This window comes from Podarcis cretensis (genome assembly GCF_951804945.1).
Source record: "Podarcis cretensis genome assembly, chromosome: 17".
In the NCBI taxonomy this organism is placed as follows: domain Eukaryota; kingdom Metazoa; phylum Chordata; class Lepidosauria; order Squamata; family Lacertidae; genus Podarcis; species Podarcis cretensis.
Window position 1 is genome coordinate 33,410,453 of NC_137187.1, and position 21,902 is coordinate 33,432,354.

Genomic DNA, 21,902 nt, shown 5'->3' on the forward strand with positions numbered 1-21,902 from the left:
GGGCAACTTTTACAGATATATGGGCATAGGTAAGGGTAAAGGGACCCCTGACCGTTGGGTCCAGTCGTGGACGACTCTGGGGTTGCGGTGCTCATCTCATTTTATTGGCCAAGGTAGCCGGCGTACAGCTTCTGGGTCATGTGACCAGCATGACTAAGCTGCTTCTAGCAAACCAGAGCAGCACATGGAAATGCCGTTTACCTTCCCGCTGGAGCAGTACCTGTTAATCTACTTGCACTTTGACATGCTTTCGAACTGCTAGGTTGGCAGGAGCAGGGACCGAGCAACGGGAGCTCACCCCGTCATGGGGATTCGAACCGTCGACCTTCCAATCAGCAAGTCCTAGGCTCTGTGGTTTAGACCACAGCGCCACCCACGTCCCTTGTATATATATGGGCATATTTTATTCTAAATTGAAAGATAAAAAAAATGTTGGTGCAATCGAGGGGAGATCTTAGCCATGAGATGGGAATCCAGAGGCAGCAAGCTCCCCCCCCCCCCAGTAGAGGAAGAGTAGTTTTTTGAACATAAGGGAGCCATAGATTCATGGTGCAGTCCAGACATATAAACAGCAACAGTTTGGGTTGCTCTTTTCTTCTCCCTCTTTTGTTTAATAGACAAAAGCAATTTTCTGGTAGAGGCACATTTGTATTATTGGAGAGAAGTGGATTGAATAGCTCTGCTCTTGAGAGGCTGGGTTAAGAAAATAGAGTGAGACCATTTGAAAGTCTTGATCTAGATAAGCAATCCTAATTCTTGATCTAGATAAGCTCCCGTTGCTCGGTCCCTGCTCCTGCCAACCTAGGAGTTCGAAAGCACATCAAAGTGCAAGTAGATAAATAGGTACCGCTCTAGCGGGAAGGTAAAACAGCGTTTCCATGCGCTGCTCTGGTTCACCAGAAGCGGCTTAGTCATGCTGGCCACATGACCCGGAAGCTGTAGGCCGGCTCCTTCGGCCAATAAAGCGAGATGAGTGCCACAAACCCGGAGTTGGCCACAACTGGACCTAATGGTCAAGGGTCCCTTTACCTTTAATAATAATAATATAATATAAAGAAAAGTCCTGGGCTGCAAGGTCACTACAAATTCTTGTGCTCCATAGCTTCATTCCTCTTTGCAGAGGGCAGAGATGAATGACATCTCCTGCACTGCTCTTAAGCTGTTTCCCAGAAGGATAGAAATTGGCCAGTGGTTAGCTCGTGGTCTGCAGTAAGAAGGAAATGGCCCTTTTAGGTAGCTATTAATAGACTGAATTTGAGCCGCAGATCCATCATTTCTTGTGTTCTCCCCTTCCTTTGGACAGGGCCCAGTGTTGAAGTCAGTTGCTTTTTCGCCATTTCTTGCTGTGGCTGTTGAATTTCAAGAGCATCTCCCATTTCATATATGTGAAAGGCTTCTCTGTGCTGGTTACTTGCAAGCCAACTAAACTCCCTAGGCAAAGAACAAATGTGCTTGCAAGGCGAAAGCAATGCAGTGCAGCTGGTGGAAATTTGGACCTCACTGGTGCAGTTCAGATCTCGAAAGTCCTGCTCTCAGTCTGGGTTCTCCTATAAAATGGAATGAATACTAGCCAACTTGGTATTAATTTGATACCAAGCAATCAATGTTAGCACTTACCTGGCCAATTTCCAGTCACCCACAATAAGTATAGACAAGCAGACAAATATAGAAGTAGTATTTTTTCTTTACAGTCACTCGTGTATTTGATAGAAGTAACATCAACTCATAAGTCAACTCCTAGCTTGGGCATCACATAACTACCGGTAGTTAGCATGCCAGAGTCTTGTTCGTTATCAGAATTAATCAGACAAATTGCTCCATCAACTAAGAGCAGCCATGCGCCGCCACCCCCAAAATCAAGAAACAGCTATCGATCTGTCAATTTTTTCTGTGTCTGGGCCAGACGAGCTTTTCCATATGGTGCATGGCCATTCTTAGTTGGATAGAGCGATTGGTCTTATTAATTCAGATAACGAACGAGACTCTGGCATGCTAACTAGTTATGCAACCCCCAAGCTGGGTGTTGACTTACGAATTGATGCTACTTCTATCAAATACATTAGTTATTGTAAAGAAAAAGACTACTTCTATATTTGTCTGCTTGTCTGTACTCCTTACTGTGGAGCACTTGTCCTTGGTGATATATTTATATATTTATACTATTCTATCACCATCCTCTGCATTGTCTGTTCAATTTCTAGTCATGGCACAGTTAACTGGGCACTCTAATCTGCGTTCATACTTACTCAATAGCAGCTCAATAAAGCATAACTAGTGATGAAAGGCCTTAAACTCAAGATTGTAGCTGAAATGCATCTTAATTGGTGTACAGTGCTTCATGTAAGCCGTATTATCTTCATACCGAAGATGATAATATTAAGAAGAAAAGAAAATAACCCTGAAACGGTGCAACATGGCAATATAGAAAACATTCTAGATTGCAAATTGTATAAGAATAGCATTAAGAATCTTCTTGCTCTCCTTCTGATTTTCCCCATACCATCTAGTTGTGAAACAGAATTTCTCATCTCTCCTAGCATGTTGGCATTCTGATATAAAGGTCATAGTTAGTCATCCAAGGCTATGGGCCAGGATCCTGTGGCCTTCAGCTGAGCACATGAGGTAGAGTTGGATAGATAGTGAGCAGAGACAGAGAGAATGTTTCCTTGAACACCTTTTATATTGATCAGTAGCTGGGTCAGGAGGATGGGTCAGTTATATGACATACTTAGGTGAACCAATGTAAGAGAGAAATTGTGGATTACCATGTGGGGGAAAGTTTTAAAAGGCAAATGGCATCCTATTTGTGCTGATAGTATGACCTCGTATTTCATCTTACTGTCATGTAAGATGCCAGGGACTCGCACGTTTGCCACTGAGAATCAGCTGAACAGCTCCCAGCAGCTTGCACATGAGGGGCCCAGAGTTGAATCTTACTGTTTGCTGAAGCTTGCTGTAGTGGGTTGCTTACAGGCCTTGTAGGGTCCTGATTTACACCTTGCAAAATTGCTACGGGGTTGTAAAGGACCCCAGTTGCAAACAACTCTGGGGTTGTGGCGCTCATCTCGCTTTACAGGCCAAGGGAGCCGGCGTTTGTCTGCTCCGCAGACTGTTTTTCCCGGTCATGTGGCCAGCATGACTGAGCCGCTTCTGGTGCAACGGAACACCGAAACCAGAGCAGAGCACGGAAACGCCGTTTCCTCCCCACCGAAGCGGTATCTATCTATCTACTTGCACTTTGACGTGCTTTTGAACTGCTAGGTTGGCAGGAGCTGGGACCGAGCAATGGGAGCTCACCCCCGTCGCGGGGATTCAAACCGCTAACTTTCTGATCGGCAAGCCCAAGAGGCTCAGTGGTTTAGACCACAGCGCCACCTGTGTCCCTATGGGGTTGGACTGGTTTGATTAGCAGGGCTGGTTTAATTAAGAAGTGAACTCTGCAGAAAAGTTGGTGGGAGTTACGTTTTTCATTCAGTTTTGCAGCCAGGCTTACTTTCCTGTATGTCTTCCAGCTGCCCAGAAGGCCAGAGAGCAGTTTGAAGAGGTAGAGAAGTCCCTGAAAGAAATGGAAGAGTCTATCAGGTATGGCTTTGGGCTGGCAGCCACAGTCTCTCAAGGGTGAGGTGGGTTTCCCTCTGGAGGAGGGGCAGAACAGAATCCATGTCACTTGCAAGGGTAAGTAAAGCCCTTTGATGAGAGTTAGGGGGACCAAGTCTTGCTGGCAGACCTTACTGGTGAGCCAAGCTTGACAGGTTGGGAAGGCCTCTCACCTTTCAGTCACAATGGCACTGGGTGATGTTTTTGCCCCCATCCCCATTTGAAATCATGCCATGTGAGCGAAGGCATAACCTGGGTGGAGCACGGAGCAAGGGCTTCACTACACAATACTTTACAAGAACTGTTGGAACCCCCCCCCCCTTTTTTTTTAGTTCAGCTTTGTCCTTACCTGCCTCATGCCTGATGTCATATATGTGATGTCAGGCGTAGGGTATGGGGACATGGCTTGGCCAAAACAGCCTAGCATGCCAAATGGGGAGGATTGATGGGCCTAATTAGCTGTGAAGGCTGGAGGTTCCCTCACCCCTGCCTTGGGTGAATTCTCCTTGAGGCCTGCAATATTTCTTTCTGCTTGACACTGACCCTTCCCCGTTGGGTTCCAGCAATGGCAATTTGTACCCCCTAGCCAGCTGTTTGTGTGATTTCCCCAGATACCTAATGGTCTGGATAGGTAGTACACTTGGCTTCAGTAGGCAAAGTTTTTGGGGGGTGGGTGATGACAGGCAGGTCCTTTCTCCTGGACATAGCTGTCAATTCCCTTATTCTGAATTGGATTCCTTGCAAGAAAAGGGAAACATTGACAGCTATGCTCCTGGACCATTTTCATTGTCATGAATCTAATCTATATGGCTTTTCCTCCTCCCTCTCTATCCCCTCCACCTCGCTACCCACCCTCTAAAGAAGAATGTGCCATTCTCCCCGCACCCCCCTTAGTTAGGGGAGCTCAGCAAGCTGGTGTTTGAGGGGGGGTTTGTCCATGGGAATTCTGTTGAGAACCACAAGGGTGATTTTTAAAGAGTTAAAAGGGCTGTTTTTTAAAATCCTATCCTTTGCCTGGTCTTTCTTGCTGCTTCTTACTTTGTTGATGCATCCTCAGCTAGGATGTTAGGAGAGGTTACTGTTTGTTATTTTACTGTGAAGATAAGAGCGCTTTGTACAGTTTCGCTCTAGGGGTTTGGGCATTGCTTTGATGCCACTTGCCATTCAAATCACATCTCCCCCCACCTTTCCCCGGTCCCAGGTGGGGGAGGGGAGAAGGATAGAAGCCAAAAATAAATTTCAAGCTGTCTCCTATTGATTGCATACATAATTATTGCCGTAATCACGCCACTCCTGAGTTCTTAGGCTGGGAGGGCTGATGCAGGGAGCAGATGGGAGACCTCGGCATGCTTAGCTTGGCTGACCTTGGTGACAGACACTTCATTTAGCTATTGGGGGGGGGTATATTTTGCTGGTTTCTGCCGCCTTCTCAGTGGAAGGGGATGTACAGTGGCAGAGGCACTAAACGGACCCTGTGGCTTGGTGATTTCTGGCCGCGTCTTCAGAGTCTCTTCACATACCCATTGTGGCATGGTGGTATTTTTTGACGTGCTCTATTACTTTGCATTGACTCCCAGTCTGATAAGTAAGTATTATCAGCTGTTCCTTCCTTTCTCCACTTCATCTTCGGAATGGCTATAGTCACTTGCAAGTGGTTAGAATGGATGCAGGTTTTGTTGTGATACAGCGCATTGCTCAAGTCAACCACCCGGTTCTTTCCGGCCAAAGGTTTTTGCACAATTTCCATGCTCTGTGCCTGAGACCATTTACCCTGTTGCTTCTGACAAATCTTCCACTAGCTTGCTTGGAAGTGCAGCAGGAGCTTCTCTGTCTGAGAGGAGTGTGCTAAAATAAATCTTATTCCGCCAACTGGCTATGAAGGGCTTGTCTGAATGAACCTCTTGTTACATCTATTACTCTTCCCTATAAATATGTTTTGGGGTTTTTTAAGGAAGCAGAATAAATTATACAGATTAAATCTATGAAAATGTAATTTATTCCGGGCATAGTATTGCAGCTTCCTGTGCACTGACTTTAACATCATCTTAAGTGGAGAGTCTACAGATTTATTCCCCCCCCCACATAAAGGGCAGGCTGTGAGCTGCCCATGGGGGCGCCTTAGTCTGACCAAGACCTCTGAACAGGCTCAGGGACAATGCAGTAGCTTCTCATTTATTTATTTGCACAAATTTATATGCCGTTTAATCATAGAGGAATATGAAACCGGTACGCATCAAGGAATCCAATACATCAAATACTTAAAATATAGGCACCAGTGAGTAATGAACTGCTAAGATATATCTGGGAAAGCCTGATATTTAGTGTGTTACTGTTGCTGCTTTCCCAGTATCAATGGCCAATCTCAATATTCCTTGATGGGTAGGTCTAGGATAGTGGTGGAGAACCTGGTCCAGATGTGGGATTCCCAACTCCCATAGCTCTAGCCAGAGTTAGGGATGATGGGAGTTGTAGTCCAGAAACATTTGGCGGATGCCCAGGTTCCTCACCCCTGACCAGCAGAGACTTTATGCCTCTGGAGCAACTTTCGGTCCAGAACTTCGAAAGGCATAGAGGTTGCAAGCCTAGACAGCAGGCTCTGGTTTCCAGAGAGAGTGTGCAGGCAGAGCGATTAACCTGCTTCTGTCATGAGCTGGAGTCCTTAGAAAGTATACAACTATGGCCAGTCAGACCTAGGGTTTTTTCCTGAGTTTGTAAGTGTGTGCCATGCCTGCAGCACTTCAGCTGGCAGGAAGGGGCTTGCATGACCAACAGTTTATCTGAGCGACCTCCCCCAAAACCCCCGTCTCTGCACATAGGCAGCAAGCATGTCAAGGAGCTGTAGGCTAGAGCCCTCCTTTCTGATATGCTAGTTTCCTCTGCTCAGGAAAGCGTGTGTTTTGCGGGGGCAGGGGGAGTTGCGTGGAGGAACATTTAGTCATACGAGCCACCCCCCAGCCATCTGAAGTGATACAGCCAAAACACATGTTTATCCCCCCAGGGAGAACTAGGCCTAAAACAGCAGGTGCAAAACAAGAGCTTTAATTGAAGTCCCTCTTCAGAATTAGCTCCACATGGGGCATTTCCCACCCAGCCATAACTCGGCTGCGCTTGCAGTGCAAACTGCCCCTCCCCACCCCAGGGAGATCTCTGGCTTGTCCCATTAGGAAGGCTTTTAAGGGGGTAGGGGTTGGAGAAAATGTGTCAGCTAAGTAAGCAGCTAATGGAAGTCTGGAGTCACAGCTGAGACCTGTTTTGTTGGTGTCATCTTTCCAAGCTCTCTTTTTTTTAAGTAATGAAAGGCATCTTTCCCTTCTAAAGGAAGGAGCATGTTTGACGGTCCCTTTTATTTAGGGCTACTACCTGCCCTCCCTTGAAAGTTTCAGCATGGCCGAACGTACTTGCTCACCCCTATCCTTACAGTCTCACAGGCTTGAGTCGCTGCTACCCCACTTTTCCCTGGTTGCTGGTGGGGGGCTGTTGCAGACAGAGAAGTGGCTTAAGGCTCCGAGGCAAAGTCTGGGTTAGGACCCAAGTGCCCACCTTGGCATGTCCTGCCACAACAAACCAAGGGAAGAGAGGACAGGAGTTTTTCCTTCTTCCTAAAAGCTATGTTGATCAGACCAGGGCAAAGTGGCTGCTATGGCAGGTCCTTTATTAAACAAAGAGCTTTGCATCTCTCTGTGCGCATGGGGGAGAGAGAGACCCGTAATTAGGAGTAGCCTTGGTGACAGGGCGGTAACCATGGGATCCAGCCTCCCCAACCAGTCCCTTTGCTGCTCCGTGGGGTCCCCTGGGAGGACAGGCAGATAAGGGCAAGGAACAAAGACAGCCACTTAACAAAGAGCTTGGGCAAAGGCCATTGACCCCTGACACAGGCTGGACTTGCCTTCCACCAGCGGGAGAGGGCAGAGGAGACCGATGCCAGGAGAACACTTGACTCCTGGTGGTCAGTGAAGCAAAAGGGACCTGCTGCCACACTGGCCGTCCTCTCTCAGCTCCCCGGCGTTGGCAGCTTGGGGGGAGCTGTAACTCAAGAGCGGGTAACACAGCCCTCTGCCTCTTCGCTGCAGAATCTGGAAAGCTCTTGCCCACCAGGGGAGGCCATGCTTCACTTAGATGGACCGTTGAGCTGGCTCAGCAATATGGCGGCGTCAGTTCCTCTTGTTTTAAAAAATTCATTTTTTCATTTAAAAAAAAAAAGACAATTTGTGAGAAGCATGAAACGTTTTGCCATCTTTGTCTCACGCCCGTCTCCTGCTGGCCTTTCTGGGATAATGTGTGTCCTGAGAGGAGGTTTCATCTCCACAGAACGCATGTATCCCGCAAAACCTTTCCTTGATTGCAACAGCTTCTTACTCTTTGTCCTTATCAACTGCACGGCCTCCCACTCCTGGAAATACCCCTTAAAGTTATGAGCCTGCTGTCTAGAGAAAGTCACTTAAAGGCTGCCAGGAGGTCTGCCTGCTTGTTTTAAATTTCTATCCATGCTTCTTGTCGCTTAGGCACAACTCGGAGCAGCCTTCAGAATTTTCAAATCACAATATCCCATGTGATAAAATGTTCAGTTAAAAATACAATAAACATTTCCTTCTCTTCTGGTCTTGGAACCAAAAGCCACATTTTTCCTCTTATGCCTTCTCCATATTTTCCTGTATTTGTTAAATAGTAGGAATTTCAAAGTATGAAGACAGATTTAGTGGTCAGCAATTCTCAGCCTTTCTTTGACTGGATTACTTTTGCCTTCTGAGCAAAACATCCCTCCTGTATTTCTGTTAAAATTGGCCCAGGAATATTCCAGTAACCCCCTAGTCCCATTAACCTTATTCCGTCAAATGTTCTGTTAGCCTGTGTGTATTTATTCTTTTAACAATGTCGCCTTCTTCCTTCCCTCTCCCAGGAGCCTGGAGAAAGAGATCTCCTTTGATTTTGGACCTCATGGTGAATTTTCTTACCTCTACGGCCAGTGCTATGAACTCACCACTAATGAGTAAGTGCCTGTGTCCCTTGCTTGACTATTTGTTTCCTCTGGGGAGTGGCTCTCTTCTCTCTGCTCAGCCCTATGACATCTGGAGTGCTCTCTTTGAACTGTATGTCTTACAAGCCGTCACTCTAGAGGTGCCAAAAAGTAGGTGGGTGGCCTGCCCACCTGCCAGGGTTAGCCTGTAGAGCGGCAAGAGATGGAGATCTGGCCAAAAGGTTCTTTGCTCCTGTTCTTGACTGTAAGACTAGCATTATTAATGAAAAGGAAGCTGGTTTTTACTCCCCAAATCTGTAGCTTGGTAGTATGGCAAATTCCTCTATAACAAGGTGGCTAGCTTTTGGCAAGCTTGCTGGGGCAGCTCAGGGTGAGAAGAAAGGCACCCCCTTCAAAACTGAAGATGGAAGGCTCCAAAATTGGAGCCAGGGATATAAGGCTCCATCAGAATTCATTTTTTACTAGTTCTTGGGGAAGTGAGGTTCTCCACTCAGTCAGAAGAGAAGAGGTGCTGTTCTTTGATCTAGGTATAGAGTCGTACCTTGGAAGTCAAACGGAATCCATTCAGGAAGTCCGTTCGCCTTCCAAAATGTTCGAAAACCAAACCGTGGCTTCTGATTGGCTGCAGGAAGCTCCTGCAGCCAATCTGAAGCCACGGAAGCCAGTCAGACGTTTGGCTTCCAAAAATAGTTCGCAAATTGGAACAGTCACTCCTGGGTTTGCGACGTTTAGGAGCCAAAGCATTCGAGAACTAAGCTGTTCGAAAACCAAGGTACGACCCGTACAAATAACTCCTCTTGAATGTTCATTATAGCTTCTAAACTGGATCTTGTATTGAGGGCCAAAGTTTGGTTTGGGTTCTTCCCATGTCCCCCAACATTTTGAATGCCTGGAATTTGGGTGCCTCTTGGCCATTATGTTGGTGATTGGGCAGGATAGCTTTGTGATGTGAAAGTTCTTAAGAGGCTTGCAATTCTTTGGACCAAGGTTGGGGAATGTGTCACCTTCCAGATGGACTTCAACTCCCATCGGGCCCAGCCAGCATTCCCAGTAGTTGGGAAAGATGGGAGTTATGGCCCAGCCCTTTAAGGCCCTGCTCCTAGTTGGGCTTCCTTTGTGCCATGGGCTGTACAGGAGGAGATGCCTTGTAGAGAGGGGACTAGGGGACAAGCAGGACTCCTTATAAGAAGAGTTATCCTAGGCATCAGTGTTCCACCCCACCATGATGATTAAGCAGGAGAGTGTTGCCTTCTAAAGCTTAGGTCATAGTAAGCCAGCTAGTGCAGTATTTGCCAGCCTGATGCTGCTGAGATATTTTGAACTACAATTCCTAACAGCCTCAGCCAGCACAGCCACACACCTGTAATCACCTGATGTCACCATGATGTTTCCCTTTGGAGACCTGCTTGACATCGAACAGACCTGCAAAGAAAAAAAGTTTCTTGGCCTGCACAGTTTGATTTTTTCAGTCAGAAACTTGCAACTGTAGACAATCCCAGCTGGCTTGCATTTGATAGCACATTTTGATTCCATGCCGAATGCAATCACCACTTGGAAGCTCTGATCAGGGACTCCTGAGTATAGCAGATCACAGCGGGGCTGGCATTTGGGGCCAAACACAGGCACTGCTTGCAGAAGAACCATTGAGAGTGCACCAAAAAGCTCCTGGTTTTCCTGTGTAGTGGCACCATCACCCACCCTAGACCTGGTGGCATATGGGTCAGAGGGAAAGGGCCATGTGGTTCAAATTAGGAAACCTGGGGGGCCTAATTTGATTTGGTTGGCAAGTTGGAGGTTGTTCTTTACTTGATAGACCAATAAGACTTCTATTCTGGATGCTCAGTATTTTTCCTTGTAAGCAGATCATTTTTAAAAGGTTGCACATAGTTGTATTCTGTGTGTTTCCATGGGGAACTCATCTCGTACATTCTTAAATTTCTGGTGTTGATAGCAAAATAATATTGGAAGCAAGGGATAGATCAGAGGCCTAGTCTTCTTCCTGCTATGCTTTCCCATTCCATCTAACCCCGAGCAGTATTCTTTCCAAATATATTTTGCCTTGGGTGCCATCGTTTTAGGAGCCAGGTCTAATGGTCTAATTATCCGCACTTCAAAGCATATGGCTCAGGGATCTCATGGATTTCTTTTATGCTCTTTTCCTCCTCAGATATATTTATCGCCTCTGTCCCTTTAGCAGAGTGTCTCAGAAACCCAAACATGGCGGCTCGGAGACCAGCCTTGGGTAAGAGCATGGGTTGGCAAACTAAGGCCCAGGGGCCAGATCTGGCCCAATCACCTTCTAAATCCAGCCCGCGGGTGGTCTGGGAATCAGCGTGTTTTTACATGAGTAGAATGTGTCCTTTTATTTAAAATGCATCTCTGGGTAATTTGTGGGGCCTGCCTGGTGTTTTTACATGAGTAGAATGTGTCCTTTTATTTAAAATGCATCTCTGGGTTATTTGTGGGGCATAGGAATTCGTTCACACCCCCCCCCCAAATATATATATAGTCTGGCTCCCCCACAAGGTCTGAGGGACAGTGGACCCGCCCCCTGCTGAAAAAGTTTGCTGACCGCTTGGTAAGAGACTCTAGCGCTCCAGGATTCAACATGTTTCACAACAGTTTGAGGTCACTAGCCTCCCAAGCTAAACAGGGAGATGTTGCAGTGTTTTAGTGACTAAGCAGAGGCTGAGCTACAGATCAGGAAGTGTATAGTTTGAACTTTGGCTTTGCTCTTCAACATGCTAGGAGGCCTTATTCTAGTCAAACTCTCAGCCTTAGGACACCTCGTAACAATCCTCATCTTGGGGGGTGATGATACTGACCTACCTTATAGGGCTGTAAGGATTAGGATTACAACCATGATGATGTACATCAGTCACTTCTGATAATCTAAAACACACACCTCTTTGTCCTGGCTTTTGACACTTGAGATGCATATTTTTAGGACCCACCTTATTTCTGTAACTGTAAGTTGTTTTTATGTGGTGACCCGCCCTTAGACCTTAAGGTGGAGGGCAGGTAATATATAAGCAATAAAATAATAATAATCACTACTATCAGTATGAATAATAAAGCCCTTCCCCTTAGCATCAGTCAGTGTAAGAATACCTACTCAATTAGAAACGGGGAAGAAAACTTCATGTGTGTGGTGTGCTGTTTTAAAAACACCTTGCTGCCTATTTTAACTTCCTGAAAATGGTCAGCTGTGCTGATAGGACCAGCCAACCCTGAAGCAGATTCATCCTGTGTAGAAGTGGCTCCATCTGGTTCTAAATGTTCCCTGATTAGCAGGGGCTACTTTGGGTGCTCTGAGTTGTTGCTTCCTTTCCAGCACGTGGGGCTCCTGGAGCGGTCCAGAGGACAACAAATTTGGTGTCATGAAGTACGAACATGGGACAGGCTGCTGGCAAGGCCCCAACCGATCCACCACAGTAAGTGATTCACGTAGTCCTGAGAGACCAGCAAGCTTGGTCGGGTGACCAGCAAGATACAGCTGCCTTTTCAAGGCCCAGCAGCAGCGAAGTGGCCTGTCACCCAGCTGACAGTATGCCTCCCTGTCTGCAGGCTGTGTGAAGCTTTTTGGTTTCCAGCACACCCAAGTTCTGGCTCAACTGGAACGGAAAACCCCAAACCTTTATTTTCTACTCCAAAACGTGCCCATTAATGTGGACTCCCTGATCCCAGTTAGTGAAGGAAACCTAGTTGAGAGTGGGAAGAGGGCAGTCTAACAGAAGAGGTGCACTTTTTAAGAAGTAAGTAGGAAGCAGAGTTGGCTACCTGTTGGAACATCTGAAAGTTTGGGGCTGGGCTGCCAGTTTTAGCAGACCAGCCTGAGGGGATGGGGCAGTGACCGTGGTTAAGTCATTTATTCATTCCTTGCCTCAGTGATGTCCTAGGATTTCGCTCTGTATCTTTTAAAATAAATTTTATTAGAGTTTATAAATACAAAATTTAATCTCAAATATATTTTTTGTTCAACATTAAGTAATAGGCCAGGACTCGCCGTCTGAAAAACAGTTTCTATGCTAATGCAATTCTGGTTCTAAACGCAGCATAAGGGGTCTCTGTAGTATAGTGTATTTTAAAATGGGGTTTTAGAGTTTTTTAGGGGTTTTTGAATGTTTTATGTAGTTTTAATGTAGTTTTATGTAGTTTTTATGTAGTTTTATGTAGTTTTTCAATTTCATTGTTCCGCAAGGGACAATGACAATAAAGATATCGTATCGTATTGTATATAAAAACATGGCAAAAAAGAAAAAGTAAGATAGAGAGATAAGAAAAAAGATAGGAAAAAGCTTTCAAGAGAAAATAGAAAAGATACAGTTCAGAAATTAAATAACTTCTGATTCTTCAGCTCTCTGCTGTATATAAACAACAATCACTTCATCTACTCCAACATAATAGGATTTCCCTTGGGAAGATTTGATGGATGGGGGAATTTTGTGCGAGTTCAGGATTAGGCTGGTCTGCCTTGCTTGGATCAGAGTAGGAATTCTCCCATCCCACATTGAACAGGCCCAGTGATTTGTCTCACCTGGCAGAAACTTGAGTTGGCTATCATGGCTGGCTGACACTGCTGCTAGTACGTTGTAAAGCTGGTGTGGGGAACCTTTGGCCCTCCAGGTGTTGCTGAACTACAACTCATCCATGTCTGAAAGCATGTTCAATGAGGAGATTTCACCCCTCCCATATCCAAGAAACTCCTGACGAGTCTGCTGATTCTCCAGAGAGGAGGAGCAGTGTTCTGCTTTCTACTTATTCAGCTCCAGCACCAAGTCAGTCAGTCAGTCAGTCAGTCAGTCAGTCAGTCAGTGTGTGTGTCGGAGAGAGAGAGAGACTGAGTGTTAGAGATCGTGTGTAGAGATAAGGTTGCTGCTAAGAGCAGCTGCAGACACTCAGTGCAGCATTCATTTATGCTTAGACCTATTTAGCTCTGTATATACCGTATTTTTTGCTCTATAAGACTCACTTTTCCCCTCCTAAAAAGTAAGGGGAAATGTGTGTGCGTCTTATGGAGCGAATGCAGGCTGCGCAGCTATCCCAAAAGCCAGAACAGCAAGAGGGATTGCTGCTTTCACTGCGTAGCGATCCCTCTTGCTGTTCTGGCTTCTGAGATTCAGAATATTTTTTTTCTTGTTTTCCTCCTCCAAAAACTAGGTGCGTCTTGTGGTCTGGCGCGTCTTATAGAGCGAAAAATACGGTAGTTTTGTATTATAGTTGTAGTTATAGAATAAAAGAAGATATTCTACAGAGCTGCTCTCCGAGTCGTGTATACACTGCTAGACACTGCCATACTCTGCTGTGCGACGACTGTATTGTGGAAGTGAATCCGGTGCTCACATCTCTAAGCTCTGAGTCCACAGCACTTTGACCTGTTCCTGTGAGAAAGGTGGTCTCTGGAAGTGCTACCCAGCTCGCCTAGCCCAGTCGGGGTTGAAGTGCATGAGTCCAGTTGGTGACACTGGCTCAAGGGCGATGCTGACAGTCAATAGCCAGGGATGATGGGAGTTGTAGTTCGGCAGCATCCCCAAGGAGTGACCAAAGAGGTTCCCCATGCCTGTTGCAAAGAAATGACAGTGGGTAAGGGAGGGTTTATGCCACAGGCAGCGGTAAGAGCGATGGGCTGCTGCACAGCAGCTGCAGTCCTAAGCCACAGAATCCATAGTGGGTAGCCAATGTCCTGTTTTCTCTCCTTCCAAGGTGAAACTTACATGTGGCAAGGAGACAGTGGTCACATCAACGACAGAGCCCAGCCGCTGCGAGTACTTGATGGAGTTTATCACCCCAGCAGCCTGTCAGGAGCCAAAAGACCTCGGTCACGATGAACTCTGAGGCTGGCAGGTGAGTTCCTTTGTCAAGTCTCAAGATGACACAGTAGCCATGGGCGCTGACAAACGGGGAAGGAAAACCATGTTCTAAGTTGTACAGACAAAAACTTTTAGTTTGGCAGCAGTTACACATTGGAACCCCCTGCCTGTTGACACCGGGCAGGTGTCCTGTAATCCCTTACTTTTGCTTTTAATTATTACCAAAACATTTTTTATTGTGCTTGCTGTTTTCATTGATAATTTTAATATTTCTTGTAAACTACTTAGGTTTTTTAATACAATCAAGTGGTGTATAAATTTTGTGTACGTAAAGAAAGTAAATAAAAGCACCGCTGGGAAAGGGGGGCAGAGTTTTTTGAGAAGGTTCCTCCACCCTTTACACCACTTGGCAACTACTCAAGTCGCTTGCCTCTCTTGCCCCCTTCTCCTTAATCAGAACTTATTTTTGTAATGTATTGAAGGAAGACCAGTGTCTCTGTCAGTTCTGTTCCCTTGGCTGATTTGTCCTGTCTGCGATTTCCCTCCTGCAGATTTGCAAAAGAGCTGTTGTCAGTGGGACCAGGTTCTAATCGACATGATTCAAAGAAGCACTGCAAAATTTACTTCTCTTCCCCCCTGGGGCTCCCCCACATGAACCCCCGACATCCTTTCTCCACTGTTCGCGCTGCTCTTCCTCAGTGGACTCTGGAGCTTTTGAATAATTATGTTTACCCTGTGAAACACTGGGGATTGAGTGTGCCCCCCTTTTTTTCCTTCCAGGGCACCATCTGCCCAGATCATGCACAACACACAGGACTGCTCAGCTGCTTGGGCCATTTTCTTGCAGGGGAAAAGGCTTCCTCTGCCTCTTATCGGTTGCTTCTTTGTGGAGGGAAGAGCGCTTACTTTTCAGCCATGCAGAGACTTCAGGCCTTTTCCCCTGAAGCTCTCTCTCCTGCCAGCATTTTCTGTTCTGAGCCAGATTTCCACTCTGTCTGAGACTTTGCACAGCTGAAGGAAGAAGACTGCGAAAAGAACCTGCTCCTTAGCTTGCCCCCTGCGCTGCCACTCACAGCCTGGTTGTTGTTGTTTTAATCTGCTGTCTGATGTTGAACTCTTATTAAAAAAACACACCACCACATTCCCTTCCAATAAACGTCTCTGCTCTCTTCTGTCTGTGGCCTCAAAGGTGAGATTCAGAGAGTTGTTTGGAAGGGGTTGTATGAAAGGGGGATGGCACAACATGGCCAGTTTTATGTCTGCCTTCCGTTCATGCAGCTGTTATCAGTGGCCTCCGCATGTGTCATTTCTCCAGGAGGGGCTGGCAGAAACTTCGACAGGATGCATTAGACCCAACAGGCCCTCCTCTTCCTTCCTCCTCCCCCCCCTCCACCTTTGGGGAACTGGGCCTCCCACGGCTGCTATGCTCCTCTTGATAAAGGTTTTGGGGGAGGGCAGCGCTGGTGCCTTTCACCTGCTCCCCTCGATTGCTGTCAAAGCCGGAGCATTTCCATAACAAAAAGGGAGGCGACTTCCCTCCCAGCCACCATTGTTTCCCATCTGAGCTCCTATCCCAAAAGGCGCCTGGTGCTGGGAAGAGGGGGTTGGGGGGTAGGTCTGACAAAAGGCCCCTCTGGTGACTGGGGACATGTTTACTGTATGGGTTCAGCCTCCCCTGGGCAAAGAAGCAGGGAAGCATGTGCAGTTGGTTATCTATGGGGGAGGGGCACACCATCTCATCCCCCCCAATCTTTCCAGAGGGGGAAGGAGGTGTTTCTCCCACACCCATGGGGTGACGTAGGCGGTTTCTGCTGGCGAAACAAGACATTAAATGGAAGCATCTGTTCTCAAACCAGATCTCAACTGGTGTGTGTTTATGCGCTCCCCTCAGTTCCCTTCCTTTGGATCAAATCCTCTGATCGCTGAAGGATGGATGGGTGAGACTCTTGTGCCCCACATCCCACAAGCACCATTCATTCCCCCCACCCCCACCCGCCGAAACACACTTCAAGTAAACTTGACTCTCATGCACAGGGCAAAACTTGAGTTAGCACCTCTTCTACCAACCCCATTCATTTGCTTCTATGCTTGGTTGCCATAGTGTGACAAATAGACCTCTTTTTTATTTATGCTAATAAAATGTCCCTCCATAAGGGGTGTTTTCATTGTTCCGGCAAGAGTGACTTAAATATGCAGAGTGTATCTGTTAGTGGGGACAGACCATCCACTGCAACAGCTCTCAGGTGTCAGTGTTCAGTTTCCCCCCACATAAGTGCATTGTGACCACTATAGAAGTAAGTAAAAGACAGAGTTTGGGCAAACCGCTGAGAATTGAGATTAAAATGGGCTTGTCTCGACAAAGGATCAGGCTTTGTTCCTTTGCTGTATGTTAACTGCTTCCTGTTTACTTTTTCTCATAGAACTCAAATGGGATCCACTGCAGGTAGACCCCCACCAACTGCAGAGCCCGTCTCAGTGTTGTTTCTTTTCAGTTGTATGACAGACCACAGGTACCACCTAGTTACTACTGCTGACTCCCCCAGTACGTATGAGTAACCCAGAGTAAGTGGAGCATCTGCTTCAGTAAATGTACAAGCCTGTATATTGTGTGTGTCTATCCCAACAGTTAACAGCCATGAGAACATGCATGGCTGCGTCCTTTGATTGCATGAGCCAGCCGAGATATACAGTGGTACCTTGGGTTACAGATGCTTCAGGTTACAGACTCCGCTAACCCAGAAATAGTACCTTGGGTTAAGAACTTTGCTTCAGGATGAGAACAGAAATCGTGTGGTGGTGGTGTGGCGGCAGCAGGAGGCCCCATTAGCTAAAGTGGTGCTTCAGGTTAAGAACAGTTTCAGGTTAAGAACGGACTCCAGAACGAATTAAGTTCTTAACCCAAGGTACCACTGTACTTTCTCCTCCCTGGCTAACACAAAATTTACAAGCATTCTGGGACTTTCCCATCATGTTGTGCAAGCCAGCCTTCAATCCAAAACAGACTTTTTGCGCTATGTTCATATTATATGTGTAAAAGGTAAGGTAAAGAACCCCTGCATGGTTAAGCCTAGTCAAAGGCAACTGTGGGGTGTGGCGTATGAATATTAGCACTGGGCTGTGTCCCAGTACATCAAAACACTTCTGATTTTGGGGGGTGTTTGTGTGGTTAAAGTGCTTCTCATCCCTAATTCTCATCTGGAAAAGTTGCTTCGCTTCTGAAGCAACTGGGCATTTGCTCTGATGTAGATATGTAAATTAAACACACTGCCAAAAATATTTGTTGGCAAGAGGAGAGAGGTGTTTGCTTGCAAAGGGCACGGGACTTTTTTCCTATTCAGAACGACACGCAACAGTTTCTATGGATAATGTGTGCTTTGTTGGTGCCTTCTGGAAGGGAGGACAACTTTTATCATTCCCTGTCCTGCCTTGCTAGAATTCTCTATCACATAAACAGACAAGCGGACTCTCATAAGATTCTGAACTTTTTATTTTCTGGCATGAAAAGTACAAATAATTAAACAATTCCATGTAAAAGATTCATACAGCCGCCGTGCCTGAAATCCCAGTAATAAATATTCTAAACTAAATGCAAAGTGTCATTTTTTTCTTTTTTTTAACAGCAGTTTTTTAAACCCTTCCCACATCAACAGACTCTCTCATGATTTTTTTTTTAAATATTGTTTTTAAAAACTGTCCCAATACACATGTGAAGCTTAAAGAGGCTCTGGGGGCCAGGTACTCCAGGCCTGTCATCTTTTCCCCTGAGCCCCACCATGCCCCATGACTAAATACATTGGTGGGGAGGGTGGAGGGCATGTAAAAAGGTTATTAGGATCTCGCCATTACAACAGACAGACAATTCTTTAAACCCTCTGCTCCCTTCAATGTTGCACCCTGACCCATCATTTGGAAGCAAATTTGCCTAGCAAACATAAGGAAATGCCACGAGCCCCGCTCGCTCGCTTGCTCGCTCTCTGGTGTCTGCCTTCGTTGGCATGCAGAATTCTCTCTTTCCCTCCCCACCCCTGCTCCAACCCCCGTTTCAATCCACTTCGCTTTTTTTTTTTAGTAAACTCAAACTGGCACTTATTGCTACTTGAAAAAATATAGTCGAGAAGAGGCTAGATTGCTGTGACCATTTTAGAAGCAACAGATCACAAAGAGAATTTCGTTTGCCACTAAATGCCCTCGTCGAGATGCAGGGAAGGGAGTCAGATGCAGGGGTGTGGTTGCGGGAGAAGAAATTAATCAGGATCTGAGCTGGCTAGCCAAAGGAAAAATGTCTTGACCAAATTAGCTGGAACTGGAGGCAAAGCTCCCTAAAGGAGCTGTGCTTTCCAATTTGCAGCTTAGCTCAGTGGCTCTGTTTCAGAACAGTTCTTTAAGCACACAAGTTATTTCGGTGGCTGCATGGTCTGCAAAGGGAGCCAGGCTCTAGGCTGTGTTGTGGGTAGCAAAAGAATTTTAGTGGGTTTCCATTTCCCACCCACAAGAGAACTTTGTAGGGGTGGAGTTTTTCTACCTTTTCCACTCCCACTATCATGCACACGGGTAGTTTATGCTTCTTCCTGCATATATTGAGTGGTATTGAGAAGACAGGACTTGTTACAGCTACAGGGCTGTGCTATTTTTCCTGCTCTAAGCTCCAAGGCATGGGTAGGCAAACTAAGGGCTGGATCCGGCGCAATCGCCTTCTAAATCCGGCCCGCAGATTTATCAGCTTGTTTTTACATGAGTAGAATGTGTCCTTTTATTGGGGGGCCACTAGGGGGCGCATCAGAAGATGGCTGACAATAACATCTCTCCGACCCACACGAGGTAATTTGGAGGCTGTGATGGGAGTAAATAGCCTCCCTACCCCCCCAGGATTGTGGGGTGGGACTGCCCTTGCCTGCTGTGCCCTATACCACCCCCGGATTTGTGGGGATGGGGACACTAGGCACAATGCCCTCCTGTGGGATTTCGGCGCTCCTGGACACCGTCTCTGATCCGCGCCACTAGCTGCAAGAACTTCAAAAGAAACAATTTGGATGAAGCAAATGCACATATTTCAAGGAAGAAGGGGGAGTAAAGACTGCTAACAGAAGAGATCTCTGATAAAACAAGAAGAGTCGAAGGAACAAGTATAAATCACGAGAAGATACGCCAAGACTCGGTATGGCAAAGGGACAGATGGGGGAGGGGGAAAAACTTTACTTTCTTTCTTATATGTGATTAAACAAGAACCCCCCCCCCCACAAGTCAGAAATGTTGTTTTAAGGACTTAAGCTGTGGATTTAAGGCTGTGTGGAGATAAACTTTTGAACCAAAGCATGTTTTGAGAAGAGCATGGAATGTATAAGGGCTTTGGAATGACGCAGTTAAAAGTGCTGTCGCCATATTGGGAAGTTCTGTCAGAGGACTTAAGTCTGAGAGGAGAAATAGAGAAATAGAGCTGTTTTTATATTGTGGGTGAAACTCCTCAGTGGGACTTAAGAACGACAGTTCTGTAATTGACGATGGAAAGAGCGCTGTTATCTATGAAGGCGATGATATATGGAAACCATCTCGATTTGAGGATTGAAAGAACGGAAAAATTCACACAGGATTATTATTGGTGTTTATCGGCTTAAGGAGACTATCAGAAGAGATCATAAAGAAAAAAGAGAAAATATATGAACAAGAGGTGATGTGGAAACAGCAAGATAAGACTGGATAGAATTATGAACTTTGTTTGGACTGATTTGGACATTAACGCAGTAGCAAGAAGATGATCAGAATCCCCCTTCGGATCTTAAAATATGGGTCCCCTCAACAAAATTTAAAATTCGGCTTTGTAATTCGGAATTTATGTGATTTGATTTGATTTGATTTGATTGGCCGGTTAATAAATTTTTAAAAAAAGAAAAAAAAGAATGTGTCCTTTTATTTAAAATGCATCTCTGGCTTATTTGTGGGGCATAGGAATTTGTTCATTATTTTTTTCCAAAATATAGTCCGGCCCCCCACAAGGTCTGAGGGACAGTGGACTGGCCCCCTGCTGAAAAAGTTTGCTGACCCCTGCTCCAAGGCATCACTCCTCTTGTCTGGAGGTGGGTCTGAATGCTGCCAAACAAGTTTCAGAGAGGAGTCATGTACAATTCGGAGCAGGGGTCCACTTTGGAATCCACAGCCCAGCGAATTTTGTGGCTAGCTAGTGTAAAGAGTTTGCAACATGACCTCTTTTCTAAGATTATTAAAGGCTAATCCCAGTGATAGAAGAGAACAGCCCAGGAACAGACCCTCCCACCCAGGAGTTCTTCAGCTACTGCAGTGGTTTTCTAAGGAGGCCACATGGCAGGGCACAAATCAAAGTAACTAAGCCACCTGACCGGGGGGGGGGGTCTAGCCTTCATCTAATCCGGGGTTTCCCAAACTTGGGTCACCAGCTGTTGTTGGACTACAACTCCCATCATCCCTAGCTAGCAGGACCAGTGGTGGTCAGGGATAATGGGAATTGTAGTCCAAAAACATCTGGAGACCCAAGTTTCGGGAAACCCCCAAGATGAATTTTGAGGAACAGCCCTCTCAAGGCCTGTGTTGAAGAAAAGGCCACCTTGGCCCCTCTTGGATTTGAAGTAGCTTCATTCAGTAGCCAAGAATGCAAGTTTTTTTTTAAGTTCAGTGGGCTTTTTTGAAAAGAAAATGCCTCAAAAGAGTAGCATGAGCTCAGTTTTTTTTTTACATTTGTTCCATCAGCACGTAGATCTATAGCTCCCAGCAGTCCCAGTATCTGGAAAGCGCCAACTGGGCAAAAGCTGACCTAATGCCATCCTGATTATTTAAATTTCAGAGAATTTATTTTCAAATGTGTTACTCGGCTCTAAGCTTTCTGATATATACCTTTTAGATTTTGTATACTTTGCCTGATTTCAGTTTCCTTTACTGGTGGCTCCCAAAGTCACTCGCTATATCATTACTAACCCAAGCAAGTAGCCTCTCCTTCCCTTTCTGCAGTGTTGCCAGGGGTTTGGTGAATTGCATTTGAAATTCTTCCTGAGTTGGGAGATTCCCGCTTCCCAGCCATCCAGCAGATTATTTGTCGTGACTAGAGATCTCCCCTTGTGCTTAAAGATCTCAGTGAATCAGAACCAAAGTGGGTCAAAAGCTTCCTTTGTGCCAGCCTGTCTCAGCTGCCTGTGGTGCCTGCTCAAATATTTAAAATAAAAGAAGCAAACTGTCACTGAAATAACTTTTTTTAACATGTGGGAGGGATGCTGAGTGGCAGCATGTAAAGGGCAGAGGGTACAAAACACAAGAATAAATAGAGAAAATGACAAGCTACATGTTTTCCCCCTCCCGCCCTCCCCTTTACTTTCTATTAGGATGAAGACTCAAATGTATTTTTCCCAACAAGACAAAAGTAGATGATGTAACATCGAACCCCACAAACAAACTTGCCTATAAAGTTTTTTTTGTTCTAAATGCCACATTTGTAGGTTGTCTTTTTTTTTTTTAGAAAAAGAAAAAATTACCTCTGTGCACTTTGCCCTGTTGGAGAG

At 46.0% G+C, this 21,902-nt stretch overlaps 1 protein-coding gene across 5 annotated transcripts in view; it reads left to right on the top strand.

Annotated features, from left to right (window-relative positions):
• The window catches only part of PRKCSH (PRKCSH beta subunit of glucosidase II), a 40,507-nt gene extending 18,654 nt beyond the window's left edge, over positions 1–21,853 (top strand). For 2 of the 5 annotated variants that reach the window (XM_079959527.1, XM_079959525.1), the window contains exons 13-18: positions 3,513–3,582; positions 8,495–8,584; positions 10,740–10,814; positions 11,907–12,006; positions 14,276–14,416; positions 14,934–17,969. In XM_079959527.1, coding sequence (XP_079815653.1) covers positions 3,513–3,582; positions 8,495–8,584; positions 10,740–10,814; positions 11,907–12,006; positions 14,276–14,407 — 467 coding nt within the window. In that variant the 3' untranslated portion in view covers positions 14,408–14,416; positions 14,934–17,969. Of the gene's footprint in view, positions 1–3,512; positions 3,583–8,494; positions 8,585–10,739; positions 10,815–11,906; positions 12,007–14,275; positions 14,417–14,933; positions 17,970–21,725 lie in introns of those variants that run through there. The other 3 variants (XR_013834316.1, XR_013834317.1, XM_079959526.1) reach the window with 3 other exon arrangements.
• Positions 21,854–21,902: the final 49 nt, after the last annotated feature.